Source organism: Spinacia oleracea, chromosome 1 (genome assembly GCF_020520425.1).
Source record: "Spinacia oleracea cultivar Varoflay chromosome 1, BTI_SOV_V1, whole genome shotgun sequence".
In the NCBI taxonomy this organism is placed as follows: Eukaryota; Viridiplantae; Streptophyta; class Magnoliopsida; order Caryophyllales; family Amaranthaceae; genus Spinacia; species Spinacia oleracea.
The window spans coordinates 1,323,815-1,341,092 of record NC_079487.1 but is presented as its reverse complement, the minus strand read 5'-3'; the positions used below and the strand labels follow the sequence as shown (position 1 = coordinate 1,341,092).

Genomic DNA, 17,278 nt, shown 5'->3' with positions numbered 1-17,278 from the left:
AGACTAGGCATTCAAACTTGTTAAACATATGCAGTAGGTCAATCAAAAATTCAAGATTTATCAACAAGAATCGCAAATATTTAATTTAACATCTTAAATTTACGAAATTTTGCATTCGAAAAACTAAAACCTTCGAAAAGTCATAGTTAGGCTTCGAATTTGAGAATTCTGGGTTCGGCAGAAAAATACTTTTTTTGTCAAAATTTTAGAACGCCTTTTACATGCGGAATTGACACAAAAATCACTCAATTCGGATGAGTAACGAAGAAACTGCCGAAAAACTGCGTACGTATAATTAAATAAACGCAATTTGCAATTAATTAACAATTACGAAAATTAATCACCCCTTTTAATTCTTGCAAATTTGTAATATTTAACCATGTTCATGCAATTTAGATTATGAAAATAATAAGGGGCTCGTGATACCACTGTTAGGTTATGATACATATGACATTACATAGATCATGCGGAAACAACCATTAACCCAGGACAACATATTATTTACACATAATCATATAGCATAATTTAGATGCATACTCTTTGTTGCGTGCCCTCCCTAGCTGCGCCCGAACCGAACAAGAACAAGTCTTTAGGACTCCAAGTGTCGTCCCTCCGTAGATAGTCCACAGCACGTCCGGATCCGCCTTAAGATTGACCAACTAGAATCGCCCTTAAGGTACTAGAAAATTTCGGCACTTTTATGAGCAAGATGTGTGTTTTAATTTTCTCTCAAAAAACTCACTTTTGAATACTTTGAAACTTGTTATAAATTGTGAGCCCTAGCCTCATATTTATAGGGGTATGGAAAGGGAATCGAAATCCTATTCAGATACAAATTAATTAAACCTAGAATCCTACAAGAACTCTAATTTAATTAATTTATCAAATAGAATTAGGAATTTAATCATTAACCGAACTCTGCATATTTTAGGAAACGTGCACGAACACAAACACTTGCACACACACGCACGGCAGCCACGATGGGCCCCCATGCGTGCGCGCGAGCAGCAGCCCACGCAGCGCCCGCGCGCGCTGCGCGTGCTGTGCGCGCTGTGCGCGCTGCGCAGCCTGCTGGGCCTGGCCTTGCGCTGGGCCTGGCGTGGCTGTTTGTGCGGCGCGCTTGGCTTGCTGGGCGATGGCCTGGCTTCGTGCTGGGCCTCGTCCGGCAGGCCTCGTCCGATGCTTATTCGTACGATGCGCTTCCGATTAAATTTTCCGATTCCGGAATTCATTTCCGATACGAACAATATTTAATATTTCCGATTCCGGAATTAATTTCCGTTTCGAACAAATATTTAATATTTCCGTTTCCGGAATAATTTTTCCGATTCCGGTAATATTTCCGATTCTGACAATATTTCCGTTTCCGGCAATATTTCCGATTCTGGCAATATTTCCATTTCCGATAATATTTTCCGATACGTACCATGTTTCCGTTTCCGGCAACATCTACGACTTGGATAATATTTATATTTCCGATACGATCCATATTTCCGTTTCCGGCAATATCATCGTTTCCGGAGTATTCATTTCTTGCCTGTGACGATCTTAGCTCCCACTGAAACCAAGATCCGTCGGTTCCGAATATTCATAGATGGAGTATTTAATGCCATTAAATACTTGATCCGTTTACGTACTATTTGTGTGACCCTACGGGTTCAGTCAAGAGTAAGCTGTGGATTAATATCATTAATTCCACTTGAACTGAAGCGGCCTCTAGCTAGGCATTCAGCTCACTTGATCTCACTGAATTATTAACTTGTTAATTAATACTGAACCGCATTTATTAGACTTAACATAGAATGCATACTTGGACCAAGGGCATTATTTCCTTCAAGTTAGTAATAGTAGTAAATAGGACGAAACAAAAGTAGTATTATTTATACTTTGTAAGGCGCATTTAGCCGGTTACAAGGGAGACTACTACTCCATTAGGACCATTAGTGGCCGTTGTATAAACCACAAATTCTCTCATAAAAGATAGTCAGAATACACCCTAGAAAAAGTATTTTTTGAGATTGTCTGCATTCCAGGTGCGTAGAATTGGTCGGCCCTGCATGTCCTGAATGCGATAGGTTCCATCTCTGACCTCGTCATAAATCTCATAGGGTCCCTCCCAAGTGGGCGTCAGTTTACCCTGTTCATTGGCTCGTCCCACAGACTCCATCTTTCGGAGAACAAAGTCTCCTACCTTGAGCACTCTTTTAGAGACTTTCTTGTTGTATTCCCTCGCCATCCTTATCTTGTACAGTTGTTGTCTCAATGCTGCATTTCCTCTTACTTCAGGTAAAAAGTCAAGGGCCAACTTCATCATTTCCCAGTTGGCATTCTCGTCATATAGCATGACTCTTAGTGTAGGTTCACACATTTCTATGGGCAACACGGCCTCAGCACCATAGGCTAGAAGGAATGGGGTTTCGCCGGTTGAGTTTTTGGCCGTGGTGCGGATGGACCATAAGACGTTTGGCAGCTCATCAGCCCATAGACCCTTGGCCTCATCTAGTTTCTTCTTTATCCCCTCGGAGATAATCTTGTTAAACGCTTCGACTTGGCCATTGGCTTGAGGTCGTCCCACAGAGGCAAAACACCTATTTATGCCGTGATCTGCCAACCACTCCTTCAGCTTAGGCGTCTCAAACTGAGGCCCATTATCAAAGACGATAGCTTGAGGTATTCCAAAGCGAGTCATGACATTTTTCCAGATAAATGCCCTCACATCACTTGTCTTTATGTTCTTGAGAGCCTCTGCTTCAACCCACTTGGTGAAGTAATCAACAGCCACTATTGTTAGGTTATGATACATATGACAATTCATAAATCATGCGGAAAAACCATTTAGCCAGGAATACATATTATTTACACATAATCATATAGCATAGTTTAGATGCATACTCTTTGTTGCGTGCCTTCCCTAGCTGCGCCCGAACCGAACAAGAACAAGTCTTTAGGACTCCAAGTGTCGTCCCTCCGTAGATAGTCCACAGCACGTCCGGATCCGCCTTAAGATTGACCAACTAGAATCGCCCTTAAGGTACTAAAAATTTCGGCACTTTTAGGCAAGGAATGTGTCTGAATTTTTCTCTCAAAAACTCACTTTGAATACTTGAAAATCCTGTTATAAATTGTGAACCCAGGCCACATATTTATAGGGGTATGGAAAGAGAATTGGAATCGAATTAGGATACGAATTAATTAAATTAGAATCATAATAAAACTCTTATTTAATTAATTTATCAAATAGAATTAGGAATTTAATCATTAAACGAATCCTGTACGTTTTAGGTTTCGTATGTGAACACAAACACCCACGCACGCACAGCAGCCCACGAGGGGCGCCATGCGCGCGCGCACACAGCCCGAGCATCGCAGCCCACGACTGCCGCAGCCTTGGGCGCGCGCTGGGCCTGCCTTGCGGTGGGCCTGGCGCAGCCTTGGGCTGGCGTGTTGTGGCGCGCGTTTCCCTTGCTGGACGTGGGCCTGGCTTCGTGCTGGGCCTTCGTCTAGCAAGCTCGTCCGATGCTAATTCGTACGACGCGCTTCCGATTAATTTTCCAATTCCGGAATTCATTTCCAATACGAACAATATTTAACATTTCCTATTCCGGAATTTATTTCCGTATCGAACAAATATTTAATATTTCCGTTTCCGGAATTATTTTCCAATTCCGATAATATTTCCGATTCAGACAATATTTCCGTTTCCGGCAATATTTCCGATTCCGGCAATATTTCTATTTCCGATAATATTTCCCGATACGTACCATGTTTCCGTTTCCGACAACATCTACGACTTGGATAATATTTATATTTCCGATACGATCCATATTTCCGTTTCCGGCAATATCATCGTTTCCGGAGTATTCATTTCTTGCCTGTGACGATCTCAGCTCCCACTGAAACCAAGATCCGTCGATTCCGAATATCCATAGATGGAGTATTTAATGCCATTAAATACTTGATCCGTTTACGTACTATTTGTGTGACCCTACGGGTTCAGTCAAGAGTAAGCTGTGGATTAATATCATTAATTCCACTTGAACTGAAGCGGCCTCTAGCTAGGCATTCAGCTCACTTGATCTCACTGAATTATTAACTTGTTAATTAATACTGAACCGCATTTATTAGACTTATCATTGAATGCATACTTGGACCAAGGGCATTATTTCCTTCAGTCTCCCACTTGTCCTTAGGGACAAGTGTGCATTTCCTAATTCCTTTGTCGCTCGATGCTTGCTCTTGAACATAAGGTAAGAGTTGTCATCCTTATTATGTCCAGAGGTGTTCCTCGGTTTCAGAGTTCAACTGATCAAATAAACAGATAATCATAGCCTATGATTCATCCGAGCACGGCCATGCATTTCACAGTTTCTAGCTCTCCGAGTGGCCTTGTACAACTTTTAAGCATCTCATCCCGATTTATGGGAGGACAATCCCAATCTTGCGATCTTGAGATTAGACTTCGTTTGATAGGTGATTACCTGAGCGTTGCCTTTATAGCCTCCTTTTATGGTGCGACGGTTGGTCAACGTCAAAGCAACCAGTTCTCAAACAAGTAATCTCAAATCACTCAGGTATTGAGGATTTAGTGTCTAATAATTTTAATGAAATTTACTTATGACAGATTTTCATCTCTTACATTAAAGTTTCATAGGTCTTGTCCGATACTAGTCTTCACAAAGTAAGTATCTATGCAAATGATTATGACATTGCCATGTCCACATAGTTCAAGAAACAGAACTACTAGTCATCTTGCATTCTAATCGTCTAACGTTTTCTATGCGTCCAATTTTATAGAAAACTCCGACTAGGGACCATTTTCAACCTTTGACATTCAAGTTCACTTGATAGACATTTCTTAGTCACAGGACTGGTCCTGACAGTCTATCTTGAATATATCGTCAAATTGAAGGGACTCATCATTTAATAAACCACAAATTAAATGGAAAAATGAATTCTTTTCATTTATTGTGAATGATTAACCAATAATGTTTTACAAAGATTTAAACTCTAAAACTTTGAAACATTAAACAGAGACATCAAAGCCATTCTCCAATATGCTTGATTCCCATAGCTGCAGTGTGCGAGTTGTGCTTCGCCTGCGGCAGAGGTTTAGTCAATGGATCTGATATGTTGTCATCAGTTCCAATTTTTCTTATCTCGACTTCTTTTCTTTCAACGAACTCTCGTAGAAGGTGAAATCTACGAAGTACATGCTTGACTCTCTGGTGGTGTCTAGGCTCCTTTGCCTGTGCAATAGCTCCGTTATTATCACAATACAGGGCAATTGGTCCTTTAATGGTGGGGACTACACCAAGTTCACCTATGAACTTCCTTAGCCATATAGCTTCCTTTGCTGCTTCATGTGCAGCAATGTACTCCGCTTCAGGTGTAGAATCCGCAATGGTGCTTTGCTTAGCACTTTTCCAGCTTACTGCTCCTCCGTTGAGGCAGAAGACAAACCCAGACTGTGATCTGAAATCATCTTTGTCGGTTTGGAAACTTGCGTCCGTATAGCCTTTAACAATTAATTCATCATCTCCACCATAGACCAGGAAGTCATCTTTGTGCCTTTTCAGGTACTTCAGAATATTCTTGGCAGCAGTCCAATGCGCCTCTCCTGGGTCTGACTGGTATCTGCTCGTAGCACTGAGTGCGTACGCAACATCCGGGCGTGTACATATCATAGCATACATTATTGAACCAATCAATGATGCATATGGAATCCCATTCATTCGTCTATGCTCATCAAGTGTTTTTGGGCACTGAGTCTTGCTTAGAGTCATTCCATGAGACATGGGTAGGTAGCCTCGCTTGGAGTCCGCCATCTTGAACCTATCAAGCACCTTATTGATATAAGTGCTTTGACTAAGTCCAATCATCCTTTTAGATCTATCTCTGTAAATCTTGATGCCCAATATGTACTGTGCTTCTCCTAGATCTTTCATCGAAAAACATTTCCCAAGCCAAATCTTGATAGAGTTCAACATAGGAATGTCATTTCCGATAAGTAATATGTCGTCGACATATAATACTAGGAAAGCAATTTTGCTCCCACTGACCTTCTTGTATACACAAGATTCGTCTGCGTTCTTGATGAAACCAAAGTCACTGACTGCTTCATCAAAACGTATATTCCAGCTCCTGGATGCCTGCTTCAATCCGTAGATTGACTTCTTTAGCTTGCATACCTTTTTAGCATTCTTTGGATCCTCAAAACCTTCAGGCTGTGTCATAAACACAGTTTCTGTTAAAATGCCGTTTAAGAAAGCAGTTTTGACATCCATCTGCCATATTTCGTAATCGTAATATGCAGCGATTGCTAACATTATCCGAATAGACTTTAGCATTGCAACTGGTGAAAAGGTTTCATCGTAATCCACACCGTGGACTTGCCTGTAACCTTTTGCAACCAATCTAGCTTTGAAAACTTCAAGTTTCCCATCCTTGTCCTTTTTCAGTTTGAAAACCCATTTGCTTCCAATGGCTTGGTAGCCATCTGGCAAATCGACCAAATCCCATACTTGGTTTTCAGACATAGAGTCTAATTCAGATTGCATGGCTTCTTGCCATTGCTTGGAGCTAGGGCTCGTCATAGCTTGTTTGTAAGTCGCAGGTTCATCACTTTCAAGTAATAGAACGTCATAGCTCTCGTTCGTCAAAATACCTAAGTACCTTTCCGGTTGAGATCTATATCTTTGCGATCTACGCGGGGTAACATTTCTAGATTGACCATGATTCTCACCAGATTCTTCTAAAGATCTCTGAGTTTCATCCTGAATGTCATCTTGAGCATTCTCTAGAGTTTGTTGTTCGACTCGAATTTCTTCGAGGTCTACTTTTCTCCTACTTGTCATTTTGGAAATGTGATCCTTCTCCAAAAAGACACCATCTCGAGCAACAAACACCTTGTTCTCAGATGTATTGTAGAAGTAATACCCCTTTGTTTCCTTTGGATAGCCCACAAGGATACATTTGTCAGATTTTGGATGAAGTTTGTCTGAAATTAATCGTTTGACGTATACTTCACATCCCCAAATCTTAAGAAAAGACACATTTGGAGGCTTTCCAAACCATAATTCGTATGGAGTCTTTTTGACAGCTTTAGACGGAGCTCTATTTATAGTGAGTGCAGCTGTATTTAGTGCATGTCCCCAAAATTCTAATGGAAGTTTGGCCTGACCCATCATTGACCTGACCATGTCTAGCAAGGTTCTGTTCCTCCGTTCTGACACACCGTTCCATTGTGGTGTTCCAGGAGGAGTCAATTCTGATAGAATTCCACATTCTTTCAGATGGTCATCAAATTCATAGCTCAGATATTCACCGCCTCTATCAGACCGCAGTGCCTTAATCTTCTTGCCTAATTGATTCTCTACTTCACTCTGAAATTCCTTGAATTTGTCAAAGGATTCAGACTTATGCTTCATTAGGTAGACATAACCATATCTACTGAAGTCATCAGTGAAAGTGATAAAGTAGCTGAAACCACCTCTAGCATTTGTACTCATTGGTCCACATACATCTGTATGGATTAAACCCAATAGTTCATTTGCTCTTTCTCCAACTTTAGAGAAAGGTTGCTTTGTCATTTTGCCAAGTAAACATGATTCGCATTTACCATAATCCTCTAAGTCAAATGGTTCTAGAATTCCTTCTTTTTGAAGTCTTTCTAAGCGTTTCAAGTTTATATGGCCTAATCGACAATGCCACAGATAGGTGAGATCTGAATCATCCTTTTTGGCCCTTTTGGTATTTATGTTATATACTTGTTTATCGTGATCTAATAAATAAAGTCCATTGACTAATCTAGCAGATCCATAAAACATCTCTTTAAAATAAAACGAACAACTATTGTCTTTTATTAAAAAGGAAAATCCCTTAGCATCTAAGCAAGAAACTGAAATGATGTTTTTAGTAAGATTTGGAACATGGAAACATTCTTCCAGTTCCAAAACTAGCCTGGAGGGCAACGACAAATAGTAAGTTCCTACAGCTAATGCAGCAATCCGTGCTCCATTTCCCACTCGTAGGTCGACTTCACCCTTGCTTAACTTTCTACTTCTTCTTAGTCCCTGTGGATTGGAACATAAGTGTGAGCCACAACCTGTATCTAATACCCAAGAAGTTGAATTAGCAAGTATACAGTCTATAACGAAAATACCTGAAGATGGAACGACTGTTCCGTTCTTCTGATCTTCCTTTAGCTTCAAGCAATCTCTCTTCCAATGCCCCTTCTTCTTGCAGTAGAAGCATTCGGATTCAGAAGTGGGTTGACTGACCTTCCTCTTTACAGATTTGGCGCCAGTTTGCTTAGTTGGGCTGGCCTTGTTGCCACCTTTCTTAGCATTCCTCTTCTTTCCAGATTTCTTGAACTTGCCCCCACGCACCATAAGCACATCCTGCTTATCACTTTTGAGCGTCTTTTCAGCGGTCTTCAGCATACCGTGAAGCTCAGTGAGCGTTTTGTCCAGACTATTCATACTGTAGTTCAGTTTGAACTGATCATACCCGCTATGAAGAGAATGGAGGATGGTGTCTATAGCCATTTCCTGAGAAAATTGTTGATCCAGCCGACTCATATTCTCAATGAGTCCAATCATTTTGAGAACATGTGGACTTACGGGCTCGCCTTTCTTAAGCTTGGTCTCAAGAATTTGCCTATGAGTCTCGAATCTTTCGACTCGAGCCAGATCTTGGAACATGTTCTTCAACTCACTGATGATTGTGAAATCATCTGAGTTGATGAACGTTTTCTGCAGATCCGCACTCATGGTGGCGAGCATTAGACATTTCACATCCTTGTTGGCATCAATCCAACGATTGAGGGCTGCCTGAGTGACCCCGTCGCCTGCGGCTTCGGGCATCGCCTCTTCTAGGACATACTCCTTTTCTTCCTGCATAAGAACTATTTGCAAGTTCCTTTGCCAGTCAAGGAAGTTTTTTCCGTTCAACTTCTCCTTTTCGAGAATTGATCGAATGTTGAATGAATTGTTGTTTGCCATATTAAAAACTACAATTGAAAAGAATAAACAAATAAATAACCATTCACAGTTTCTCTTAATAAACTTAAATTCTAGCATACATGCATAATTCAATGTTTATTAAGCATTTTATTCAAGTTATGTGTTCCGGCAGGTGTGAATAAAATGATTCCAATATCCTAAAATCATTGAAGAACTAAGCACAGTTTGTCGACTTAATCCTAAAACATCTTAGGTAAGCAAAAGCCTTTTGCTAATAGTCTAGAAACTATTCTTGGTTGATAGGTACGTCTAAGAACTTATTAGGTAAACCTATCGATTTTGCCACGACATAAAAGGACTCCTTACTTATATCGTTGAGTTTCACCAAAACTAACATGTACTCACAATTATTTGTGTACCTTGCCCCTTTAGGACCAATAAGTAACACCTCGCTTAGCGAAAACTATTACTAGATTGATGTAAAGGATATCCAAGCAAGTGTATATTTTGGCATGGCACCTTATAACTTAATTTTTAAGTTTGGAACTTAAGGCTCTTACTATGTTGGTTAGATTTTAAGTGAACTAAAATCCTTAATCATGCAACATAATCAAGCTTTTGATCTCATGCATTTTAAGACATATTTAAAAGCAATAAATAACTTAAAACATGCATAAGATAAATGTGATCTAGTATGGCCCGACTTCATCTTGAAGCTTTAACTTCAAAGTCCGTCTTGAAAATCTCCGTGGGAGGCACCATTTTCTTCAAATAGGATAAGCTATAATTAAAACTAATTACAACTATTTGATGGTACGCAGACCATATTTGAATTGAAAAACAACTTTGGTACTTTAGACCAATTACATTCAAATTAATGGCACGCAGACCATATTTTCTATCCTATTTGGGCCATACTAGTCACTTCATAACCTGCAAAACAGTACATATACAATATATACCATTCACCCATTCATTATCATGAATGGCCCACATAGCTGGTTAGTAAAACACATTATGCATCACGTAAACATTTGCAGCAATTAATCAAGGGCACCAATAATCTACCAATTATTCAGTCCTTATTAATTCTAATCAAGTTGTTTTAACCTTAAGGATTTGTAGACCTAATCAAGAGTTTATGACTAAAAAGGGCTCCCACTCAAACCAATAAATTCATATGCTTTACTAATTTTAAACATAAAAATGTATTTCTAGTCTAACCGGAAACATACAAATTTAATTAAAATTTAAAGCTCATATAAATTTATAATTGAATCCAAAAAGTTTAATTTAATTTCAGTCGTATTTAAATTAATTCATGATTTTAATTTTAGTAAAATAATTAGAATAAATAAAATTTATTATAATTACAATATTCAAAATTAAAATCCAAGAAAATAATTTAAATTATTAATTTTAAAATTAATTAAAATTACGTAAACTGAAAATTTCAAATTAAACATTCAAAACGATCTAATCGCAACGCAAACACCCTACGCATCGCACGCCCATGGGCCACACGCACACAGCCATCGCTGGCCATGTGCGCGCAGCCCATGCGCTGCGTCGCATAGCTGCTGCTCCTACCCTTCGCAAGCAATCGCGCGAGTTGGTGCTCGCTGCGCGCGCGCCAGCGCTCGATGCACGCGAGCCATCGCTCGCTATGCGCGCTCGCCAACGCTCGATGTGCGGGCTCGCCAGCGCTCGCTGTGCGGGCTCGCCAGCGCTCGCTGTGCGTGCTCGCCAGCGCTCACTGCGTGCGCTCGCCAGCGCTCGCTTGTGCGAGCCAGCGCTCGATGCGCGAGGCATCGACGCTGGGCGCAGCACTCGTGGCACGCGAGCTTGCGCTCGCTGCGCGCGAGGCAGTGCGCGTTGTGGCGCAGCTCGCTTGCTGCCCACACGTGACTGCCGTGCCTTGCCTTCGCCCATGCCCATTCGTCCATTGCTCGTAGCCCACGACACAAGGCAGGGCTGCTGCCTTGTGCTCGTGCACCATGCCCTTGCTCATTGCATTCGTGCCGCACGGGCGACGAGCTCCCTTGCTCGTCGTCGCATGCCCGCACTATACAACACCCCTTAAGGGTAACACGTAGCGTCCATTGCTTTGTGCGTGCAAGTTATATGAACGAATCGCATAAAATTTAAAATTTATATTTAAAATTAATGACAAATTAATAAATTATATTAATTTCATAATTTTAGGGCGAAAAATCGAAAATTTATTATTCAATTGATTTCCGATTAACATGGATTCAAGTCTAGGTTATAAAAATTTAAAATTTATCATAAATTTACAATTTTTATGGTGGTTTTTAATCATAGGTATCTAATTAAATTATAATTAATTATGAAAATCAAATTAATTCTAAATTATTCTAATTTTCAACAAATTAATCATAATTACAAATTAGATTGCATAATTAACAAGGCTAGGCATTCAAACTTGTTAAACATATAGAGTAGGTCAATCAAAAATTCAAGATTTATCAACAAGAATCGCAAATATTTAATTTAACATCTTAAATTTACGAAATTTTGCATTCGAAAAACTAAAAGATTCGAAAAGTCATAGTTAGGCTTCGAATTTGAGAATTCTGGGTCAAAATTTTAGAATGCCTTTTACATGCGGAATTGACACAAAAATCACTCGATTTGGATGAGTAACGAAGAAACTGCCGAAAAACTGCGTACGTATAATTAAATAAACGCAATTTGCAATTAATTAACAATTACGAAAATTAATCACCCCTTTTAATTCTTGCAAATTTGTAATATTTAACCATGTTCATGCAATTTAGATTATGAAAATAATAAGAGGCTCGTGATACCACTGTTAGGTTATGATACATATGACAATTCATAAATCATGCGGAAAAACCATTTAGCCAGGAATACATATTATTTACACATAATCATATAGCATAGTTTAGATGCATACTCTTTGTTGCGTGCCTTCCCTAGCTGCGCCCGAACCGAACAAGAACAAGTCTTTAGGACTCCAAGTGTCGTCCCTCCGTAGATAGTCCACAACACGTCCGGATCCGCCTTAAGATTGACCAACTAGAATCGCCCTTAAGGTACTAAAAATTTCGGCACTTTTAGGCAAGGAATGTGTCTGAATTTTTCTCTCAAAAACTCACTTTGAATACTTGAAAAACCTGTTATAAATTGTGAACCCAGGCCACATATTTATAGGGGTATGGAAAGAGAATTGAAATCGAATTAGGATACGAATTAATTAAATTAGAATCATAATAAAACTCTTATTTAATTAATTTATCAAATAGAATTAGGAATTTAATCATTAAACGAATCCTGTACGTTTTAGGTTTCGTATGTGAACACAAACACCCACGCACGCATAGCAGCCCACGAGGGGCGCCATGCGCGCGCGTGCACAGCCCGAGCATCGCAGCCCACGACTGCCGCAGCCTTGGACGCGCGCTGGGCCTGCCTTGCGGTGGGCCTGGCGCAGCCTTGGGCTGGCGTGTTGTGGCGCGCGTTTCCCTTGCTGGACGTGGGCCTGGCTTCGTGTTGGGCCTTCGTCTAGCAAGCTCGTCCGATGCTAATTCGTACGACGCGCTTCGATTAATTTTCCAATTCCGGAATTCATTTCCGATATGAACAATATTTAACATTTCCGATTCCGGAATTTATTTCCGTTTCGAACAAATATTTAATATTTCCGTTTCCGGAATTATTTTCCGATTCCGATAATATTTTCGATTCAGACAATATTTCCGTTTCCGGCAATATTTCCGATTCCGGCAATATTTCTATTTCCGATAATATTTCCCGATACGTACCATGTTTCCGTTTCCGACAACATCTACGACTTGGATAATATTTATATTTCCGATACGATCCATATTTCCGTTTCCGGCAATATCATCGTTTCCGGAGTATTCATTTCTTGCCTGTGACGATCTCAGCTCCCACTGAAACCAAGATCTGTCGATTCCGAATATCCATAGATGGAGTATTTAATGCCATTAAATACTTGATCCGTTTACGTACTATTTGTGTGACCCTACGGGTTCAGTCAAGAGTAAGCTGTGGATTAATATCATTAATTCCTCTTGAACTGAAGCGGCCTCTAGCTAGGCATTCAGCTCACTTGATCTCACTGAATTATTAACTTGTTAATTAATACTGAACCGCATTTATTAGACTTATCATTGAATGCATACTTGGACCAAGGGCATTATTTCCTTCAACTATCACATAGCGCCGACCTCCAGGGGCCGCTGTATATGGCCCTAACAGGTCCATCCCCCACTTGGCAAACGGAATGGGACTCATAATAGGAGTAAGTGGGTGGGCCGGCCTGTGGATGAGATGAGCAAACCGTTGGCACTTGTCACATTTTTGCACCATGGCTAGGGCGTCTTCTCTCAAAGTGGGCCAATAATAACCAGTTCGCAAAGCTTTCTCTGCCAGGGCTCGTCCTCCAATGTGGGAGCTACATAATCCTTGGTGCAAATAATCTAGAATTTCCTTTCCTTTCTCAGGAGTGACGCACCGCAGGAGAGGTCTAGAAAATGACTTTTTGTACAAAACTCCATTCCACCATTCAAACCAAGAACTCTTCTTTTGTATTTTGGTGGCCAGACATGAATCGTCCGGAAGCGTTCCGTCCATTTTGTAAGCAATGATAGGGTCCATCCATGTTGATGACCGATCCAGGATAGCTACCATAGGAGCGCACAATCCCTGCTCAATACTTCGCTTATCCTTTACTTCCCAAAACACGTGACGCGGAGTATCACAGGAAGCCGAGCTAGCTAGTTTCGACAGGGCATCGGCCTGATTGTTCTCCGTTCTGGGAATCTGCTTAGCTTCGAAGCTCTTTAGATGTTCTATTTCTTGATGCACAGCTTGCATATATTTGATCATGTTAGGGTCCCTTGCCTCATAGTCCCCATTTACTTGGCTCACAATGAGCTGAGAGTCGGAGAAGGCAAGTATCTCTTGAGCTCCAGCGGCTTTGCACATTTTTATGCCGGCTAATAAAGCTTCATATTCTGCCTCATTGTTGGAAGTTTGGAAGTTGAATCTCATGGCATACTCATACTTGTCTCCTTCAGGAGACTGACATATTATGCCGGCTCCACACCCGTTCTGGGTTGACGAGCCATCCACATAGACTGTCCAGCGAGTCGCCACATTCTTTTCAAAAGTTAGCCTTGTCATTTCTGCAATGAAATCTGCAAATGCTTGTCCCTTGATAGCTTTTCGAGGCTCATATGAGATATCAAATGCATTCAGCTCAATTGCCCATTTCAGAATTCGCCCAGCAGCGTCTAGCTTAGTAAGGGGTTGTTTCAAGGGTTGATCTGTGTATACCACCAGTTTGTGTGCCTGAAAGTAAGGGCGCAGCTTCTTGCTGGCCATAAACAGCGCAAGTGCAAACTTCTCAATTGGAGAATATCTTAATTCAGCGTTTTGCAGGACATGGCTCACAAAATAGAAGGGGAGTTGCACTCCCTCCCTTTCAGTTAGCAACACAGCACTCAAGGACCATTCAGAGATGGCCAAATACACATACAACGTTTCCCCCTGAAGAGGACTGACAAGCCGAGGTAGGGTGTGGAGGTGCTCTTTTAGCCGGACGAAGGCAGTTTCTGCCGACTCAGTCCATTCGAATTTGCTCTTCTTCTTGATTGTGCCGAAGAAGTAATGACACTTGTCACCTGCCCTTGATAAGAACCGCCCCAGGGCCGCTAGACATCCCGTCAGGCGTTGGACTTCCTTGACTGATTTTGGCGACGTCATGTCTATTACTGCTTGTACTTTATCAGGATTGGCCTCGATTCCCCTTTCATCAATGAGGAATCCCAAGAACTTTCCAGTCGTCACCCCAAAAACACACTTCTTTGGATTCAACCTCATCTGGTATTTTCGGAGCGTTTCAAAAGTTTCTCTTAGGTCAGCCAAGTGTTCTTCACGTTGCTTGCTTTTTACTATCATATCATCAATGTAAGCTTCGATATTGCGCCCTAACTGACCAGAGAAGACAGTGTTGACCAGACGTTGAAATGTGGCCGGCGCATTATTTAAGCCAAACGGCATCACTTTGTAACAGTACAGGCCTTGCTCAGTAACAAATGACATTTTCTCTTGATCATCTGGCCACAAGGGAATTTGGTGAAAGCCCGAGTATGCATCCATGAAGGACATCAAAGCATGACCTGTCGTTGAATCTACCAGCCGGTCTATCTTGGGCAAAGGGAAGCTGTCTTTTGGGCAAGCCTTGTTTAAATCTGTATAGTCCACACACATTCTCCAGGATTTTTTGGGTTTTGGTACCAACACTACATTTGCCACCCAATCTGGATATTGACTTGGCCGAATGAACCCAGCCTCTAACAACTTCTGAACTTCTTCAGTTGCGGCTTTGTTTCTTGCTTCCCCGTGATTTCTCTTCTTCTGACGGACAGGTTTTAAAGACTCATCTACATTGAGTTTGTGGACGGCTATGCTTGGATCGATGCCCGGCATTTCTTCCACAGCAAAAGCAAAAATGTCCTGGAATTCTCTCAGGAGAGTGACCAAATGTGCCCCAAGCTGGTCGTCAGGAGAGACCCCTACTGGCGCCGTCCTATCTGGACGTGTTTCATCGAGGATGATTTCATAATGTCCACCAACCGGCTCAGGTCGTCTGGCTTCCATGTGCGCAGTGGCAATGGTGAAGGTTTCTTTCTTGACTTTCTCCTCTATCTCATCTAGCTTTCTTTTAGAGCTTGTTCGTGCTTCGTCATTTTTTCCCCAAGCCTCGGGGCTTAGCTTAGTGAGATAACAGTCTCTTGCTAGCTGTTGATCACCATGAATAGTGCCGACCTGGCCTCTATCGCAAACATATTTCATAAGCATAAGATGAGTGACGACCACCGCTTTGGCCTGGTTTAAAGTTAGACGCCCCAATATGATATTATAGGCTGTGAGGTCTTTCACAATTAGAAATCGGACGTTTAGGTTCTTGCTCTGATGCCGACCTCCCACTCGTAGGGGCAAAGTGATTATCCCTTGGGGATGAATTATGCCGCCTCCGAATCCAATGATCGGGTAATGTATCTTTTCAATGGTCTTGGGGTCATGTTCAAGACGATTTAGACAAGTTTTGCTGATAATGTCAGACGAACTCCCCGTATCTACTAATATACGCCTTACTTTGAGGTTTGCTACCTTCAATTCAATAACCAGGGGATCGTCGTGTGGAGTGGCGATCTTGCCCCTGTCTGATTCACAAATCTCCACTTTAGGGAAGTGGTCCATAGGGGCTTTTCCAGACAACATGACCTGCCCCAATCGGCTTGCATAGTCCTTTTGACCTCTCATTGTTGGGCCACCAGCGGCCAGACCCCAAGAAATGACGGCCACAATTTTTGGATCAGTATCATTGTCGTCACGGCGGTATGACGGTGACTTGCTTTTCTTGTAGAATTTCTTACCACTTCCTCCTGCACTCGAACTGAGATACGACTTCTAGAATCCCTTGGCGGCTAACCCATCAAGAGCCCTCCGCAAACTCTTGCAATCATTTGTTTCGTGTCCTACATCACAGTGGAACTTACAGTAAAGAGAGTTGTCCCTAGTTTCCACCGGCGACTTCATGGGGAACGGACGATCAATCTCATATCTATCACTGACATCCAACAATATTATGTACAAGTCGGTGTTATACTCGAACCTTTCTTTATCATAGGGACGTCCTCTCTTCTGTCCTTGAGACTGAGTTGTCTGATAACCTTTCTTTTCAATGGCTCATGTCCCATTCGGACGGCTGGTCTTTTTATCCGATTTTTCCTTTCGCTGCGGATGGTCAGTGGTCTCTGTTCCCTTAGACTCTTTAGGGACGGAGCAGATTTCAGTGGCATGAATGAAGGACTCGGCCTCATCTAGAGCGTCGGCCATAGTTCTAACACTTTTCTTCACCAGGTCAAACTTAAAGGACCCCTTCTTAAGTCCCCTGAAGAAATTATCAAAGGCTACACCGTCAGGTAAGTCTGGAATCTATCCAGACTCCAAATTGAAACGTCGAACATAGCTTCGCAAGGACTCATCTTTCCCTTGCTGTATTCGGCCCAAATGCATGCTCGTCTTCTTCTCCTCTTTATAAGCCATAAATCTTGCAGAAAACAACATCTCTAATTCCGCATAAGTATTGATCGTTCCCGCGGGCAACTTCTCGAACCATTTTGAGGCAACTCCTTTCAAAGTGGACGGGAAGTATTTGCACCAGGTTGCATCGGTAGTTCCCTGGACATACATATGGTGCCGATAGGCCAAGAGATGTACATCAGGGTCAGACG

At 41.7% G+C, this 17,278-nt stretch overlaps 1 protein-coding gene across 1 annotated transcript; it reads right to left on the bottom strand.

Annotated features, from left to right (window-relative positions):
- Nucleotides 1-1,824: 1,824 nt before the first annotated feature.
- Nucleotides 1,825-16,304, bottom strand: LOC110774978 (uncharacterized). Its single transcript, XM_056831187.1, has 4 exons — nucleotides 13,202-16,304; nucleotides 2,488-2,745; nucleotides 2,250-2,370; nucleotides 1,825-1,831 (listed from the first exon to the last, which is right to left on the bottom strand). The coding sequence occupies exons 1-4, from the start codon at nucleotides 16,302-16,304 to the stop codon at nucleotides 1,825-1,827; spliced, it is 3,489 nt and encodes a 1,162-aa protein (XP_056687165.1).
- Between the last annotated feature and the right edge of the window lie 974 nt (nucleotides 16,305-17,278).

What these genes read in the sequence shown, in the direction of transcription:
- LOC110774978 (XM_056831187.1), bottom strand. Translation starts at nt 16,304, where the DNA reads ATGAGAGGTCAAAAGGACTATGCAAGCCGATTGGGGCAGGTCATGTTG. An exon ending in ATATACAGCGGCCCCTGGAG is followed by an intron (nt 2,746 to 13,201) that starts GTCGGCGCTATG and finishes GGGTTGAAGCAG; the next exon opens with AGGCTCTCAAGAACATAAAG. An exon ending in GAAACTAGATGAGGCCAAGG is followed by an intron (nt 2,371 to 2,487) that starts GTCTATGGGCTG and finishes TGTTGCCCATAG; the next exon opens with AAATGTGTGAACCTACACTA.